The sequence below is a fragment of the Hyla sarda genome, chromosome 6 (assembly GCF_029499605.1).
Source record: "Hyla sarda isolate aHylSar1 chromosome 6, aHylSar1.hap1, whole genome shotgun sequence".
In the NCBI taxonomy this organism is placed as follows: Eukaryota; Metazoa; Chordata; class Amphibia; order Anura; family Hylidae; genus Hyla; species Hyla sarda.
This window is the reverse complement of record NC_079194.1, coordinates 85,561,638-85,581,081: the sequence shown is the minus strand read 5'-3', so window position 1 is coordinate 85,581,081 and position 19,444 is coordinate 85,561,638. Positions and strand designations below refer to the sequence as shown.

At 45.7% G+C, this 19,444-nt stretch overlaps 1 protein-coding gene across 17 annotated transcripts in view; it reads right to left on the bottom strand.

The window, feature by feature from the left end:
* The window catches only part of CACNA1D (calcium voltage-gated channel subunit alpha1 D), a 453,220-nt gene that overhangs the window by 336,752 nt on the left and 97,024 nt on the right, over positions 1-19,444 (bottom strand). For all 17 annotated transcript variants that reach the window (XM_056524370.1, XM_056524364.1, XM_056524368.1 and 14 more), the window contains exons 2-3: positions 8,620-8,938; positions 4,988-5,093 (exon numbers count right to left, since the gene is read on the bottom strand). In XM_056524370.1, coding sequence (XP_056380345.1) covers positions 4,988-5,093; positions 8,620-8,795 — 282 coding nt within the window. In that variant the 5' untranslated portion in view covers positions 8,796-8,938. The remainder of the gene's footprint in view (positions 1-4,987; positions 5,094-8,619; positions 8,939-19,444) is intronic.

Below are 19,444 nucleotides of genomic sequence, written 5' to 3'. Positions count from 1 at the left end.
TTTTTTTTATTTATTTTTTACATTCATATAAGCAATTGTCCGATTGTTTATATAGATCAATTTACCCCAGACATTCGGTGCATGGAGCAAACTTTGCTCCGTGCCGGATGACTGACGATGCGGGGCGGAGGCTCGTGGTGTCACGGTAACGCCCCGCTCATGACATCACGGCTATGCCTCCTCAATGAAATCTATGGGAGGAGACTTGCATTGAGGGGGCATGGCCGTGACGTCATAAGTCGGGTGCTGCCGTTTTGTCACAAGCCTCCGGCGCAGGGAGATCGCGAGGTCCCCAACATAGAGCCCTGCTTGTCCTCAGTGTACAGAGCCCTGCTTGTCCTCAGTGTACAGAACCCTGCTTGTCCTCAGTGCACAGAGCTCTGCTTGTCCTCAGTGTACAGAGCCTTGCTTGTCCTCAGTGCACAGAACCCTGCTTGTCCTCAGTGCACAGAGCCCTGCTTGTCCTCAGTGTACAGAGACCAGCTTTTCCTCAATGCACAGAGGGCTGCTTGTCCTCAGTGTACAGAGCCCTGCTTGTCCTCAGTGTACAGGGCCCTGCTTGTCCTCAGTGCACGGAGCCCTGCTTGTCCTCAGTGCACGGAGCCCTGCTTGTCCTCAGTGCACAGAGCCCTGCTTGTCCCCAGTGTACAGAGCCCCGCTTGTCCTCAGTGTACAGAGCCCTTCTTGTCCTCAGTGTACAGAGCCCTGCTTGTCCTCAGTTTACAGAGCCCTGCTTGTCCTCAGTGTACAGAACCCTGCTTGTCCTCAGTGTACAGAGCCCTGCTTGTCCTCAGTGTACAGAGCCCCGCTTGTCCTCAGTGTAGAGCCCCGCTTGTCCTCAGTGTACAGAACCATGCTTGTCCTCAGTGTACAGAGCCCTGCTTGTCCTCAGTGTACAGAGCCTCGCTTGTCCTCAGTGTACAGAATCCTGCTTGTCCTCAGTGTACAGAGCCCCGCTTGTCCTCAGTGTACAGAGCCCCGCTTGTCCTCAGTGTACAGAGCCCTGCTTGTCCTCAGTGTACAGGACCCTGCTTGTCCTCAGTGTACAGAGCCCTGCTTGTCCTCAGTGTACAGAGCCCCGCTTGTCCTCAGTGTACAGGGCCCTGCTTGTCATCAGTGTACAGAACCCTGCTTGTCCTCAGTGCACAGAGCCCTGCTTGTCATCAGTGTACAGAGCCCTGCTTGTCATCAGTGTACAGAGCCCTGCTTGTACGCCCACACTTCCTGTATTTTGTCTCTGCACTGAGACAAACAGGCAATAGCTGCAGGGACAAGAGAACAGTTTTTCACCTAAAAATCAACACATTTTTTAACCAATGTATATTACAAATATACACTGCTCAAAATAAATAAACAACACAATGTAACTCCAAGTCAATCACACTTCTGTGAGATCACACTGTCCACTCAGGAAGCAACACTGATTGATAATAAATTTCACATGCTGTTGTGCAAATGGAACAGACAACAGGTGAAATGATAGCCAATTAGCAAGACACCCCCAATAAAGGAGTGGTTCTGCAGCTGGTAACCCCAGACCACTTCTCAGTTTCTATGCTTCCTGGCTGATGTTTTGGTCACTTTTGAATGTTGGCGGTGCTTTCAATCTAGTGGTAGCATGAGATGGAGTCTACAACCCACATAAGTGGCTCAGGTTGTGCAGCTCATCCAGGATGGCACATCAATGTGAGCTGTGGCAAGAAGGTTTGCGGTGTCTGTCAGTTTAGTGTCCAGAGCATGGAGGCGCTACCAGGAGACAGGCCAGTACATCAGGAGATGAGGAGGAGATGTGGAGGAGACCATAGAACCCAGCAGCAGGACTGCTAACTCCGACTTTGTGCAAGGAGGAGGAGCACTGCCCGAGCCCTGCAAAATGACCTCCAGCAGGCCACAAATGTGCATGTGTCCACTCAAACGGTCAAAAACAGATGCAGGACATTTGACATTTGCCAGAGAACACCAAGATTGGCAAATTCGCCTTCACAGATGAAAGCAGGTTCACACTGAGCACATGTGACAGACATTACAAAGTCTGGAGACACTGTGGAGAACGTTCTGCTGCCTGCAACATCCTCCAGCATGACCGGTTTGGTGGTGGATCAGTAATGGTGTGGGGTGGCATTTCTTTGGGGGGGCCACACAGCCCTCCATGTGCTTGCCAGATGTAGCCTGACTACCATTAGGTACTGAGATGAGATTCTCAGACCCCTTGTGAGACCATATGCTGGTGCGGTTGGCCCTGGATTCCTCCTAATGCAAGACAATGCAAGACCTCATGTGGCTGGAGTGTGTCAGAAGTTCCTGCAGGAGGAAGGCATTGATGCTATGGACTGGCCCACCTGTTCCCCAGACCTGAATCCGATTGAGCACATCTGGGACACCATGTCTCGCTCCCTCCACCAACGCCACGTTGCACCACACACTGTCCAGCCACCTCATCAGGAGCATGCCCAGGTGTTGTAGGGAGGTCATACAGGCACGTGGAGGCCACACACACTACTGAGCCTCAGTTTTAAGGACATTACATCAAAGTTAGATCGGCCTGTAGTGTGGTTTTCCATTTTAATTTTGAGTGTGACTCCATATCCAGACCTCCATGGGTTGCTAAATTTGATTTCCATTGATAATTTTTGTGTAATTTTGTTCTCAGCACATTTAGCTATGTAAAGACGAAAGTATTTCATACGATTAGTTAATTCATTCAGATCTAGGATGTGTTATCTTAGTGTCCCCTTTATTTTGTGTACATATAATGTTATCATCTACATTATACAAAAAGTTTTTGCAAATGATAGGTACACTTTAATTGAGATTTTGTTGGGGATTCTGAATTCCCCATTGAACAAATGGGAAAAATCCATAACAAATCTGCAGTGATTCCATATCCTGCCCGAAAACTCCACAAAGCAATTTTTTTTTTTTTTTTAAAGCCTGCAGATTCTGCTGTGCAGTGTGGATGTATGCCATTTCCAAATGGGAGACAGATTTCCATACAGAAAAATTGAGCAGATTCCGTGTCCAAAGCATCACATATTTTAGCCGTGTATACATGCCTTAAACTGTTTGCTAACAATAATGTTTCTGGCTAATAATAAAGTACATGCAATGAAAATTCTTTGTATGCAAGACCGTCTATTCGCGATGCACATGGAAGTCAAAACTACTTAAGCGCTCCGCGGGATGCAGGGTTGCATTGCAGACGACAAGTGCTTTGTTTTACATAACAGGACTGAACAAGCAAACATTTTATTACAACGAGTAAATCAGATAGGAAAATGCTGAGAATGCGCATATATTAAAAAGAGCCATCATCTGGCTGGCTGACAGCCGAGGGATTTACAGGCACATCTCATGATCGCATCAGAAGCTAAGACATGATTTGTCCCTTCTATAGTAATCTGACCCAGCTACAAATAAGACTGGACATCAATATTCATTTAGCAGTATTTAATGCCCAGGTCAATATGTTTTGGCATATCACAAACATTTCAGATAAATTGGATTTTATTCATGATGTGTTACAACACTATTCTAAATCAGTGTTTTCCACACCAGTGTGCCTCCAGCACGCTAGGAGTTGTATTTTTGAAACAGCTGGAGGCACACTGGTAGGAAAAGACTGATTTAGAGTAATGTAGCATGCTGGGAGTTGTAGTTTTGCCTCTAGCTGTTGCACAACTACAACTCCCAGCATGCTATTTCACTTATAATCAGTGTTTTCCTACCAGTGTGCCTCCAGCTCTTGCAAAACTAACACTCCCAGCATGCTATATCACTTTAAATCAGTGTAGTCTTGCAACAGTTGGAGGCACACTGGTACCGATATACTGATTTAGAGTGCCTCCAGCTGTTGCAAAACTACCACTCCCAGCATGCAATACATGTATTACTCTAAATCATATTCTCCTACAAGTATGCCTCTAGCTGTTGCAAAACTACAACTCCCAGAACGCTATATTAAACTAAACCAGAGCTCCCCTACCAGCGTGCCTCCAGCTTTTGCAAAAATAAAATTCCCAGCCATGCCTGGACAGCCGTAGGCTATCCATGCACGCTGGGAGTTGTAGTATTGCAACAGCTGGAGACACACTGGTAGGGAAATACTGATTGTGTGTGTCTAGCTGTTGCAAAACTACAACTCCCAGCATGCCTGGACAGCTGGAGGTACGCTGCTAGGATAACACTGCTCTGAATGGTTATTAAGAAAGGGGTTAACTATACACTTTGTAGACATGATTCACCATTCACCGTTGACGGAGTAAGTGTGCTTTCATTATGTATTTTTTGCCAGCATGTTCGGATATACATTTATACTGAATCATATACTGTACATGACATGTCTGGCAGCCAGGAGACACAAATAGGGCCGGGGAGGGGTCACGGTCCCTCTGGCAGGGCTCTTCTATAACAGACATGATGCTGACTGATGCAACTACTATTACAACCTTCATGAAGATGAAATAAATCCCTTTTTTTTTTTGAAGATATTGTTGCAAGTCCTTTTGTTATTATCGGAACAAGCATTTTGGTAAAATAACACATATTAAACAATTTTCCACCCATGTGGGCAAAGGAATATGTGAAAGATACCATTAACAATATGGCCTGTGGACTAGAAACCACACGACAGATATAATTGAATCATTTTCCACACAGCGGCCTCGGTATACATTGTTTACATACTGCCCCACGTCACGCAGACGTTCACTTGAGACATCACAGAGCTTCGCTCTCTTCTCAACCCTCTCAACATCCTCCACAAATCTAATTCACAAGTGCCCATCCGCCTGTCATGAAACAAGCTGCACATGGACAGGAGGCGATTCGTACAATCTTGCCAGGAAATCTGCAACATTTCCAACCACATTATAAAAATGCAGCTTCCTTCATGATGTCATCCTCCATTGACATTCAGTCATGCACAAGGTTGTTGGCCTGATCCAACTTGATGACGTATACGAAAAAGAGAAACACCAGAAAGTCTTACCAGGTTATGGTTGGTGGAGTTGGAGTCGTCTTCGGGGAAAGGGACGTAAACAGCTAAGGCCACACAATTGGCAAAAATCGCCACTAATATAAATATGTCAAATGGTCTGAAGACAAGGTTAAGGTTACAACACGGCTAAAGCAGTTTGAAGAAACTTAAAGGGGGACTCCTGTGGAAAACTTTTTTTTTTATCAACTGGTGCCAGAAAGTTAGACAGGTTTGAAAATTAATTCTATTAAAAAATCTTAATCCTTCCAGTACTTATTAGCTGCTGAATACTACAGAGGAAATGGTTTTCTTTTTGGAACACAGAGCTCTCTGCTGACATCATGACCACAGTGCTCTCTGCTGACATCTCTGTCCATTTTAAGAACTGTCCAGAGTAGGAGAAAATCCCCATAGCAAACATATGCTGCTCTGGACAGTTCCTAAAATGGACAGTGATGTCAGCAGAGAGCACTGTGGTCGTGATGTCAGCAGAGAGCACTGTGTTCCAAAAAGAAAATAATTTCTTCTGTAGTATTCAGCAGCTAATAAATACTGGAAGGATTAAGATTTTTTAATAGAAGTAATTTACAAATCTGTTTAACTTTCTGGCACCAGTTGATTTAAAAAAAAAAAAAAGTTTTCCACGGTAGTACCCCTTTAAATGGCATTAAGAGTATATTCACATGTATGGTATCCTGCGCATACAGTGGGACAAAAAAGTATTTAGTCAGCCACCAAATGTGCCAGTTCTCCCACTTAAAAAGATAAGAGAGGCCTGTAATTTCCATCATAGGTATACCTCAACTATGAGAGACATAATGAGTAAAAAAAAATCCATAAAATCACATTGTCTGATTTTTAAAGAATGTATTTGAAAATGATGGCGGAAAATAAGTATTTGGTCACCTACCTGTATTAATGGCACCTGTTTGAACTTGTTATCAGTATAAAAGACACCTGTCCACAACCTCCCACAATTGGTGGATGATTAAAAACGTTGCCCCACTGTATTTGATGCTGCAGATTTCAATGTAAACTAAATGACTGAACACAGCTTCAATTCTGCACAACAAATATGTGCAGAATACTGTACATGTGAATAGACCATAAAGGGGTATTCCCAATGCTAGAAAATGTCATCACTAAAAGGATTAGTCCAGTTCTGAAAATTTCTGTGTGGTCATTATTTGTCTGCCACTATATTACACAACAAACCGGGCTCACCTGATGCTGCTCTCTCGTCCCCTGGTATCACTGCTCCAGCCTTCCTGGTTGCCGGTGGTCAACACTAATCGCCGACCGCAGCAAGTCCCGCCTCAGCTGGCTATAGGCTGAGCAGCAGTGTGATGTATTGACCACCGGCACTGGTCTTCTTCCTGGTGCTGAGGCTCAATATATCACACTGTCGCTCAGCCTATTGATGGCCATGGCGGGACATCTCTGCAACAGCGTTTAGCTGAGCCACAGTGTGACACATTGACCACCAGCAACCAGAAAGAAGGTGGCACTGGAGGACTGGAGCGGCAATACTGGGTCACCAAGGGAGTGTGGCAGGTGAGTCCGCTTTGTTGATTTATATCAGGTGATATCAGGTGATTGGCAGATTATACAGTCAGGGGTGTGAATAGACAAAATGTACAAACCAGCTATCACCTTGTATATCCAGCAGGATGCATTTCCATAAAGCTTGTGTCTTCAGTTTGGACTTTATATAAAATTGAAGCAATAAAGACACAAATTTTATGGAAAAATATCCAGCTGGAACCTTCATTGTATCTTTCTGAGGGGTGTGAATGTTGTACATTAAGGGGCATGTATGCCTGATACACGCCCCCTAATTGTATAATCCCGCCCATTGCCTGATATTCACTCCCATTATTGAAATTAGGTTCACGCCCATCTGAGTCCCTAAGCTGTTAGACAAAATATATACCCTCATATTTTAGGAACAGAGGGCGTATCAAGAAGCTGTAAAAAAAATGTAACATCAGGGCACCCAAACATATGAATGATATTGCAATCTTATTTTTGGGTGGTTAGCCACAAGTCCTATTTAAACGGGTACTCCGGCCCTAAGACATCTTATCCCCTATCCGAACGGTAGGGGATAAGATGTCTGATTGCCGGGGTCCAGCCATTGGGGACCCCCACAATCTCTCTTTCCACACCCACCTTTGTGAGCTCTCCGCAGCGTTGGAGGCTCAGAGTGTGAAGCCGCCACGCCATCAAGCCCTCTCCCATAGACGTGCATTGAGGGGACGGGGAGTGACGTTGCATGGGGGCAGAGTTGTGATGTCACGATACTCTGACCCCGTAGTCGTAACGCTTCACACTCTGAGCCTCCAGCGCTGTGGAGAGCTCACAAAGGTGGGTGCGGAATGAGAGATTGCGCGGGTCCCCAGCGGCGGGACCCCCGCGATCAGACATCTTATCCCTACCTTTGGATAGGGAATAAGATGTCTTAGGGCAGAGTACCCCTTTAAACATGTTTATGGCAGATGTCACTTCTAGTCTATGATATCCATTTAGCGGGTATGTTTTTACACAATTATATAGTAATAGCATACTCTACCTACACTATTTAGGCAGTATATTGACGTATATCAGCCAGACCAAGGCCATAAGAACACTCTTTTATCCTTTGTATTACTTATGTATCCCCACATAGACATTTAGGGGGAGATTTATCAAAACCCGTCCAGAGGAAAGGTTGGGTAGTTGCCCATAGCAACCAATCAGATCGCTACTTTCATTTTTAACAAGGCCTCTGCAAAATGAAAGAAGCAATCTGACTGGTTGCTATGGGCAACTGGGCAACTTTTCCTCTGAACAGGTTTTTATAAATCTCCCCCTTAGTGTGTATCTTAGGAGCTTTCCCAACATAAACACTAAGAGGGGCAAGGCTTAATGGGGTACTCCACTGGCCAGCGTTCGGAATTAAATGTTTCGAATGCTGTTTTCACGCTGCCGTGTTCGGCCTTGCCTCTCGTGACATCACTGCCATGCCCTCTCAATGCAAGTCTATGGGAGGGGGCGTGACAGTCGTCACGCCCTCTTCCTATAGACTTGCATTGATGGGGGGCATAGCCATGATGTCATGAGGGGCAAGGCCGAACCCGGCAGCGTGAAAACAGCATTCGAAACATTTACTTCCGAACGCTGGCCAGTGGAGTACCCCTTTAAAGGGGTTCTCCACTGCACTGCCTTCTGGAGCTCTGCTCGCAGCGTCCGGAAGTTCATTACTCCGAACGCTGTGTGCGGGCTTCCGTGTTCGAGGCCGCCGCCTTGTGACATCACGTACGCCCCTCGTGACATCACGCCCACCCCCTCGTGACGTCACGTCCGCCCCCTCAACGAAAGTCTATGGGAAGGGGGCGTGACAGCGATCACGCCCCCTTCCCATAGACTTTCGTTGAGGGGGCGGGCGTGACGTCACGAGGGGGCGGGCGTGACGTCACGAGGGGGCGGCCTCAAACAAGGAAGCCCGCACACAGCCCGTAATCAACTTCCGGACGCTGCGAGCGGAGCTCCGGAAGGCAGGGCAGTGGAGAACCCCTTTAATGTGAACCAAGCCTCAAATGTATTTATGAGACATTCTTTTAAAGAGACTTCACAACAAGCATGCATTCCACCATAAAGGATACTTCCATTCTACTATACTGATGCAGGCTCTCCGGATTGGGTTATTGAGAGACAAGCAGAAAAGGGCACGGGCCGGTCTGTTGTTTGTTGAGCCTCCCCCTTGCTTTTTGCTCTTCGCATACTGCTGCCGTTTTTTCTGTGACAGGGATCCAACCGGCAGGGGCTCAGCGGTGCTCATATTCTGGGCAGCCTTAGCCTGTCTGGCAGCATCGATTGCAGCTTGCCAAGATAAGACAGTCTGCTTGGATGGTGCTGGACCCCTGGACTGAAGACTCGACCCGTCAACAAGTGGAGGTTGCTTGCTACTTGCATAGTTCGCCCCTGTGAACAAGAGGACATGTTTTTTTATTAGACAGACAACTGTGCAGAAAATCAATGCTACACACGTTCATTATTCTAGGCACATGGGGGGGGGGGGGGGGGGATTTATCAAAACCTGTCCTGAGGAAAAGCTGCTGAGTTGCCCATAGCAACCAATCAGATCACTTCTTTCATTTTTCAGAGGCCTTTTTTCAAAAATGAAAGAAGCAATCTAATTGGTTGCTATGGGCCACTCAGCAACATTTCCTCTGGACAGGTTTTGATAAATCTCCCCCACAATACTTACTACAGTTTGGTGTTAATAAAAGGGCAGCTGTAGCCCATACATAATAGAGTTGACCATAAAATACAATCAATTCTCTAAGGACCACTATTCACATATAAATAAAGTGTGAGCTTTCCGCCTACTTTCATGCATAAACCTATATCACTGAGCGCTGAATAATGTCTTTCAAATCAGCTGGGAAACATAGATTGCAGAGGGGCAAGCACCAGGTTGATATCAGTACCTGTAGTATAAAAGCATGACTTCTGGCTTCAGGGTGCCTCCAGCTGTTGCAGAACTATAACTTCCAGCATGCCCAGACAGCCTTTGGCTGTCTGGGCATGCTGGGAGTTGTAGTTTTGCAACAGCTGGAGTCTCCCTGTCTGGGAAGACACTGGCAGAAGGGTCTGTTCACATTATACAAAACATAAAATGTGAACAGAGCCTCATACTTACCACTCTGTCCCCTGTCTGTAGCTCCGCCCCCTAATGACATCATTACTAGTGGGCAGAGTTACACAGACTGGCAGGGACAGGGAGTGAGGGAGGTAAGGGGATTTCCTATTCTGTATACACTATATACAACTATCTATAGATAGCTGTATTTTCTGTATATCACCCAAAGGGTTAACCTACACTGTCCAGCAGTGTAAGTTAACTCTTTTCTTGCTGGGCTGGAGCATAGCGCACAGCTCAGCAAGGGGTTAAGTGAGCCAGCAATGTGTATACTGTATACACATTGCAGGCACACTAGAAGTTCTTGCTGGGCAGTAGATATAAGACATATATCTACTGCTGAGTATCAGCTGTTCTCCCGACTCTGCAGCCCTGAGCACAGCTGAGTCCCGAAATTCACATCAGGAGGATCGCAGCGGGTGTTAGGAGTGACACTTGTTGCGATCTGTCCCTTACTGCGGGTACTACTGCTCCAAACATAGAGCACACTCTGCCCCATGCTGGGAGTTGTAGTAGCTGTACTAATAGACAGATCGCAGTGGGTGTCATTTCTGACACCTGTTGCGATCTGTCTATTAATGCAGGTACTACAGCTCCCAGCATGGAGCTGAGTGTGTTGGGAGCAGTAGTACCTGCAGCTAAGGACAGATCACAGCGGATGTCACTCCTGAACCAGCTGTGATCGTCCTGTATAATGTATAGATGCGGTCGGCAGCTCTTCTCTGGTCCCCTGCACTGCCGTATAAATACCCATTCATATTTTATAGTTGTGATTGGCTGGAACCATCTGGCCCATCACAGCTGTCTGCGGGAAATATGAATATGAAATATGAAGAACTTCACATTGCAGAATACAGTGCAGGGGAGCAGAGAAGCGGCTGTGCCACCTGTTTCTATACATTTTATAGGAGGATCGCAACGGGTGTCAGAAGTGACACCAGGGGTGATCTGTCTATTAATACAGGTACTACTACTCCCATTATGGAACAGTCTGTTCCATGCTGGGAGTAGTAGTACTACTTAAAAAATGTAAAAAATTAAGAAAAAAGTGAAAAAAGTTAAAAACACACACACACACTTTATGAAACACATTATTAAAATACATTACTAATATATATTATTTTTGCATTTAAATGGCCCCTTTCTACATTTTTATTATTGTCGGCTACATTTTTAGTTCCATGCCCGCCCACATAAATTGATCCCTGTTTAAAAATTTATAAATATTTAAATACAATTTTTTTCCATCACTACTGTATCTTTTCTTTTTTTTTTTTTTTTTAATGGTAACCTATGAAATCTTTATAAAAAAAGGTATCTCCAATCCTTTTTTGGATAGCTAAAGTCCAAAAAAAAGAATAAAAAACGCCTGCAAAAATGCATAGATAGACTTCTATGGGATAAAAACGGCAACATTTTCCCAAAAATACCCCAAAGTCTCAACAAGAGGTCGTTTTTGAAAAACTGCCAAGGAGCCAGAAATTGCTGAAAAAACGCCCAAAAGATAAAAAAAAAAATGAAAAACGCCAAGTGTATCTGGCATCTTGCAGTTCACTATTGACTTGCAGCTAATATCTGGCCGCGGCATTTTTTCACAGAAAAAACGCTGTGCAGCAAAATGGGCATTTTTGTATGAAAAATCTCAGTGTTATCCTAGCCTTGGTGAACGTCACAGCTGCTTCGAGACTGAACTCTTTGGTTGAGGGGACCTAATTTACTGATGTAAAAGTGCCCGAAGCATTAACTCTTGACTCTTGACTTGACTATTTAAAGGGGTCTTGCCACCATAAGCAGTTATTTCCTATCTACAGTATAAGAGATAAGTCAGAATGCTGGAGCCCCCACTATCTTGAGAACATCCTGTTCAGTGCTTAGCTGTCTTTGACACTCCCGCAGACAATACATGAGTATGCAGACTTAGGAAAGGAACTTCTGGAGTCCTGTTCTCAAGATCAAGGAGGGGTTACAGAGGTCAGACCACCCCTGATCCGACACTTATTCCCTACCTGTAATGATCGGGGATTTGGTGGTAAAACACCTTTAAAAAAACACTACCAGGACATGATGGAAGTACCATGAGGAGGATATGCTTTAACCTGGGTGAATATATTGTGCAAACTTTGTACATACTCAAATAGATTAACGTTAGCAGTAGGGTACAAATGGGATTTGCTTGAGGCCCAATTCTTTTTCATCTCTTTAAATGGGTACTCCGTCCCTAGACATCTTATCCTCTATCCAAAGGATAGGTGATAAGATGTCTGATGGCGGGGGTACCCGACATTGGAGTCCTAAAGTTACTGTCACACCCCTCGTAATGTCACGCCACGCCCCCTCAATGTAAGTCTATGGGAGGGGGCGTGGCAGCTGCCACGCCCCCTCCCATAGACTTGCATTGAGGGGGCATGACGTGATGTCACAAGGGGCGTGGCAGTGACGTCACGACCCCCGCCGGCTCCAAGCGTTCGGACCAAAATGTCCTGAATGCTGGGGCAGCGGAGTACCCCTTTAATAATGACCTTGTGATATAGATTAAAAGTAAAGTTTCAGTTTTTGCTGATGATACAAAACTATACTGAATGCATTAAACTAAGCGTGACGGAAAATATTAGAGAGTCCTTGATAAACTGACAGCACGCGCGAGAACATGGCAGATGAGGTTTAATGCTAATAATTGTAATGTACCACGGCCAAATTAATGCACATACATTATAGAACAGAACAGACTAATAACAGAATAATAACATCATAAAACCGAACAATTTTTTTTTTATCACATACAGATAAATGCAACCTCAATGAAAACTGCGACTGAGATTTCGCTTTTGATCCTTATAGTCTCTGATGGAGGTAGTGTGGAGCGGTTATTTTAATACAGTTGTGCGGCTTCATACTGATCTACTAGCACTTCATACATCATAGTTCTAACCGATATCTAACAAAACACATTTCCACAGAATAGGCGATGGACAATTATAGGGCCTACCAGTTTGGGTCCTGGGCCTCCTCACCTCAATGCATAATAGCAGCAAGAAAGAAGAAAGAGATGAGTACAGCAGCGGTCATTTATGCGCTACGCTGTTCTATTCGTTCTTATGGGGCTGACTGAAACAAATAAGTGCTGTATGGTCAGCCCCATAACCAGTGAATGCAGCTGCAGGGTGCATGCCTGACCAGCGCTCAATTCAGATTTTTGCAGTAAAGAAAAGCAAAGATTGGAACCCCATTTTTGCCTGCCCTCGTAAAAAGGACAGACAAGGAGTGGGGCTTAAATTTTGCCAAATTTTTAAAGTCTTAACAAAAATAAAAAAAACAGTCCTTAAAGGGGTACTCTGCTGCTCAGCGTTTGGAACACACTGTTCCAAACACTGGAGCAGGCGCCGGGAGCTCGTGACATCACAGCCCCGCCCCTCATGACATCACACCCTGCCCCCTCAATGCAAGTCTATGGGAGGGGGCGTGACAGCCATCAAGACCCCTCCCATAGACTTGCATTGAGGGGGCAGGGTGCCCCCTCCCATAGACTTGCATTGAGGGGGACGGACCATGATGCCATGAGGGGCGGAGCTATGACATCACAAGCTCTCGGCGCCATTCGGAACAGTTTAAGCAGCAGAGCAGCGGAGTACCCCTTTAACTACCATATATACTCGAGTATAAGCCGACCCGAATATAAGCTGAGGCCCCTAATTTCACCCCAAAAACCTAGGAAAACCTATTGACTCGAGTATAAGCCTAGGGTGGGAAATACATCATCCCCCCGGTCATCATCCCCCCTTCCCATCATCATCTCCCCTGTCATCATCCAGACCCCCCTGTCATTATCACCCCCATCATCATCACCCCCGTCATTATTATCACCCCCATCATCATCACCCCCTGTCATTATCACCCCCATCATCATCACCCCTGTCATTATCCCCCCCATCATCATCACCCCCTGTCATTATCACCCCCATCATCATCACCCCCATCATCATCACCCCAGTCATTATTATCACTCCCATCATCATCACCCCAGTCATTATTATCACCCCCATCATCATCACCCCGTCATTATTATCACCCCCATCATCATCACCCCCTGTCATTATCACCCCCATCATCATCACCCCTGTCATCATCACCCCGTCATTATCACCCCCATCATCATCACCCCCGTTATTATCACCCCATCATCATCACCCCCGTCATTATTATCACCCCCAGTCAATCCCTCAGTCATCGTCCCACAGGGATGTGGAATTCCTATCGCCCAACGCCCGGGACTAGCAGTTTTGGGCGCCGGGCAGGTGAATTTGTCCGGCCTTTAGCCCGGCTTCGGGCAAGCAGGGCCGGACCTGACAAGTGCGGCGGCGATCTGCAGTCTGTATGGAGCGGGCTCCCGACTCCTGCCCGCTCCATACTCTGCAGCCTGTGTCCTCCGAAGCAGAGAAGGGGAGATGAGAAGCTGTGTATTTGTCTTCTCTCCCCTGCTCTGCAGACGTGCGGGGGGAGATGAGGGGGCGTGGTTTATTTCTCCCCGTGCAGACCTGCGTCCTCTGCCTTCACTCCCCCCAGCTGTAGCTTCGGAGAGCTGAGGGGAGGAGGCACGTCTGCACGGGGAGATGCATGCGGCGCTCACAGGGGAGTATGGAGCGGGCTGTTCTCAGTAGCCGGGGGCCGCCGCTAATAGCCAGCATGCGGCAACCGCCGTGGCTGGCTATTAACCCTTTAGATCACCGCTGTCAAAGCTGACAGCGGCGTCTAAAGGGACATGTGAATGCTCTCTGGTGGGCTACTGGGGTTGGATCGCCCCAACCCCCCCCCCCCCCCCCCGCAGCGCGATCACAGTGGAGGTATGGAGGTAGCCAGGGGGGCTGAACTCTGTTCCCTGCTGTCCCGCTCTGTCATTGATAGATCCTGGCTGGACCAGGCTCTATTAATGGATCACAGAGCACACAGATTAATAGAGTTCAATAGAATTCTATTCATTTGTCTGAGGAATCTAATGATTCCTCCTATAAGTGTAATAAAGTGTAAAAAAATTACATAATGTCCGGGCATGCTGGGAGTTGTAGTTTTGCAACATCTGGAGGGCCACAGTTTGAAGACCGCTGCATTAACCCCTTCTATGTTAAAAGTTCAAATCACCCCCTTTTCCTATATAAAAACATGCAAACATAATAAAAATAAACATATTCGTTATCGCTTCGTGCGTAATTGTACAACCTATTAAAATATAACATTATGTATCCCGTACGGTAAATGTAAAAAATACCAAACCACAGATTTGCAATTTTTATAATATCCCAGAATAAAAAGTTAAAAAGCGATTAAAAAGTCAGATCAATATCAAAATGGTACCGATACAAAAAAACAGATTATGGCGCAAAAAATGAGCCCTCATACAGCCTGGTATGTGGGAAAAAAAATAAAGCTACAGGGGTTAAAAAATGGCAATTAAAAAAATTTGAAAAAGTCCAGAATTAGTAAAACATGACGTAAAAGATACAAATCTGGTATCGCTGTAATCAGGCGGCCTAAAGTATAAAATAACATGTTACCTCAACCACAAGGTAAATGGTGTAGAAAAGAAAAACACCAAATCTGCTAAATTATCTTTTACTATTTCAATTTCACTTCCCTTAATATATATATATATATTTTTTTTGGTTCAGAGAGTGTTATTGAAAAATTAAAAGGTATCATAGTAGGTAGTTATGGCTATTATAGGGCGACGAGGAAAAAACGAGAGCGTAAAAGCGAAAATTGGCCCGGACAAGTGGATCGTCATGAGGGACAAGTAGATTTTGCTCCATTTTAGTCCCGTGGACAAGTAGTTTTTTTCTATAAAATTTCCACACCCCTGATCCAGACCTCCCCCTTTTGTTGCTTTCTCAGTGGAGAGGGTGAGCTGGTCCGGGCCATTCTTCTTCACTGGAAGGCCCTCTTCTCTGCTCCGGGCTAGCCCCGGACTAGTGACGCTGCATTGACGCCGCTGCGCAGGGACGTCCGTGCACAGCAGACGTCCGTGATGTCAGGGGCGTCCCTGCGCACGGACATCTGCTGAGCACAGCGTCCCTGTGCGGCGGTGTCAATGCAGCGTCACAAGTCCAGGGCCGGCGCGGAGAAGAGGCCCCCCCGGTGAAGATGGACAGCCCGGATCACCTTCCCACCGGATGGTCACTGCAGCATAGATGGGCGAAGATGGACGGCCTGGCCCATCCCCCCACAGGTATGCCTGAAGTTTTTTCTTTTTTTTGTTCACTCGAGTATAAGCCAAAGGGGGTGTTTTCAGCACAGAAAATCATGCTAAAAAACTCGGTTTATACTCTAGTATATACGGTACACCCCCTGAGAGTTGGTGTAGACTGAGCTCACATTGTAAGATGCACCAGATTTAAAAGAAAAAAATCTGAGCCACTGTTTAAAATCTTGCACAATTTTAGACTCCCTAGTCTAAGTAAAACTTACGTTTTTGAATAAGTCCATGCTTCTATGTAAAGTGCAGTACCATACATGTGAATGGGGTCTTCAAAATCTCAGTATGCCTGTCACTTTATTAATTCTTCCTGTAGTTTTTAACCTTTGCAGTAAACTACATTCCACACATTTACATACAACACATGTGGACACAGAACTCACTGACATTGGTCAACCGAAATTGCTGATTTTGAAAGACCAGCCAACCATCTTGTGTCTGATGTCGGGGGAAGGGGAAGAAGGATCAAGCGTACTGAGTTTTCCAGGTGGAGTCAGGGTCTCATAGGCGTATACTGATTTGTTTTCTGCTGTTTTGTGGCCTCACTCCCCCCCCCCCCTCACTCATGCTGGATAAGCTTGGCTTATAAGTATGTCCCGCTTAATCAGGCCCTGTATCCGAAATGCCCTAAGAAGTTTGATAAGGTTTGGATGCCCTGGCTGCTCCTTGATTCTACTGGGCGTACGGATCGCACTGTGTAGTGCTGTTGTGACATTGTCCTAGCGGGATGTGGGGGGGTTGCCGTGAACTGTGAGTAGTAAGGGTGTGTTTCATTGTCTTGACTGTGTTGGACTGGTTCTGCTCTGGGAGCGTGCGGTGTGTGCCTAATCCTGTGATTATTGCTGCCCTATGGTTCGATAGCACGTTGTAGACTACTGTTAATACTCTTTGTGCTCCTGCTGCTATTTGCGTGTTCTGTAACGTTCTCTATTTATTATCTGTGCTTGAGCTGTTGTGGCCGCCCGGAGCTGTGTTATATTTTGTTCTATTTGAAAACTGCAAAATAGATACTTTAAAAAATAGAAAAGGTGCTGAATTTCAAATGCCCAATGATTTTGTCATTGGGAAGATTAAACACAGCGAGTGGAGTCTGACATCAGCTTACCTCCCCTCTCCATTTACAACACATGAGCAACTTAGCCGAGCATACATGTGTATGGGGGAATTAGAAGAAACACCTGTTGACTGGAAGGGTTTTCATGTGTATCTGGGAAGTGAGAGGAAAATCCATCAGCTAAAGAAGGGAGGCTCCTGGCCTAACAAGAGTGCATGTCAATGAGGAATTAGCTGCTGCTTGCCAGGGGTACTCCTGTGGTAAACTTTTTTTTTTTTTTTTTTTTTTAAATCAACTGGTGCCAGAAAGTTAAACAGATTTGTAAATTACTTCTATAAAAAAATCTAAATCCTTCCAATACATTTTATGGGCTGTATACTACAGAGGAAATGCTTTTGTTTTTGGATTTCTCTGATGTCACGAGCACAGTGCTCTCTGCTGGCCTCTGCTGTCCATTTTAGGATCTGTCCAGAGCAGCATATGTTTGCTATGGGGATCTTCTCCTGCTCTGGACAGTTCCAAAAATGGACAGCAGAGGTCAGCAGAGAGCACTGTGGTCGTGACATCAGAGAAATCTAAAAAGAAAAGCATTTCTTCTATAGTATATAGCCCCTAAAAAATACTGGAAGGATTAAGATTTTTTAATAGAAGTAATTTACAAATCTGTTTAACTTTCTGCCACCAGTTGATTTAAAAAAAAAAAGTTTTCCACAGGAGTACCCCTTTATGAATGGAGGAATCAGGGCATCTGAATGAGCGTCTATGTGTATGGGAGAATTGGGAGGAATAGCCTACAGCGGAACGAGTGCTCATGTGTGTGGGGGAATTGGCAGGAATAGCTGAATGAGCATTCATATATATGGGGGAATTATGATGAACAGCTGTCAGCCAAACAAGTGCTCATATGTACAGGGAATGGGGAGAAGTGGTTCAGCTGAATGAGCGCGAACATAGCAAATTCCCCAATCATCTCCTACCATCTTCTTAACAGAACAGGGAAACCATAGGTCCAAAGATAAAAGGAGTACACAAGGGATCCATGTGTTTGATCAAAACCCCCTCTTTTGTCATGAGTATAGTTGATATATATTACTATGAGACAAGTCTATGAGAACCCTCAAATGAAAAACCAAAAGAGGCCACCTACAGCATTTATAACACAAGACTGTGATACGGCTCTCATAATTTATGTCAGATTAATATTTCATTCTTAACAAAATCAAAGAAGCGAGTACATGTCTCCTCTGGTATACAAGTATGTGCTAAACTCTGGAGACGATGTACAAAGCAGGCTGCCGGGCCACAAGTCATCAATCATTTATCATTCCTTCCACATAAACGTGAATTTCATATCTCTCCTCTAACACGAGCTCTGAACATAAAGACAGAGCCACATCCAACAACCTGGACAGCTATGATGTTGGGCTGATTGGTACATGGACTCTTGATCTTCTTCAGTAGTGCTCCGACTGAAAATGTATTTTAGTCTCTGGGGAGATGATGGATGGAGGTGGAATTTTAAGCTTCTGGACCCTAGAGAAAAGCTTTTACCAGGGCCCAGTATTACTGTAAACCATTTATAATACTGGTGTATCCTTAAGTGACAGGGTGCTTCTGGCCCGCTCATGCACCAGGGCCTGGTTGTGAATGATGCAGAACAAAATGGCTAATGCTCAGCCTACAAATGACATCTATATTTTTGGAAAGAACATGGAACTATACAAAAACTATGCCATGAAGAGACATAACTGCTGGAGCACAGTACATGTTGTATTTAAAGGGGTACTCCGGTGCTTAGACATCTTATCCCCTATCCTTTAGATGCCTGATCACAGGAGTCCTGCTTCTGGGGACCCCCATGATCTTGCACGCGCCACCTCGTTTGTAATCAGTCCCCGGAGTGTGTTCGCTCTGGGTCTGATTACCGGCGACCACAGGGCTGACGGCGTGTGACGTCACACCTCAGCCCCCATGTGATGTCATGCTCCGCCCCTTAATGCAAGCCTACGGGAGGGGGCATGATAGCTGTCACGCCCCCTCCCGTAGGCTTGCATTGAGGGGCGGAGCGTGAGGTCACACGGGGGAGGAGGCATGATGTCACACGCCGCCGGCCCCGTGATCGACAGTAATCAGACCCAGAGCGAACACACTCCGGGGACTGATTACAAACGGGGTGCCGCGTGCAAGATCATGGGGGTCCCCAGCGGCGGGACTCCCGCGATTGGGCATCTTATCCCCTATCCTTTGGATAGGGGATAAGATGTCTAAGCAACGGAGAACCCCTTTAAGGAAGGGACCTGTTGGCTGTAGAAGTGTAATATAAAAAGGAAAGTTCTGGTGTGCTAGAGAGAGGGGGCGTGGTTATGACATCACAAGCTGTCGGTTCCAGCGTTGGGAACAGTTTGTTCCAAACACTGAGGAGCGGAGTACCCCTCTAAGGGTACATTCACACATACAGGATTCTGCACAGATTTGATGCGCAGGATT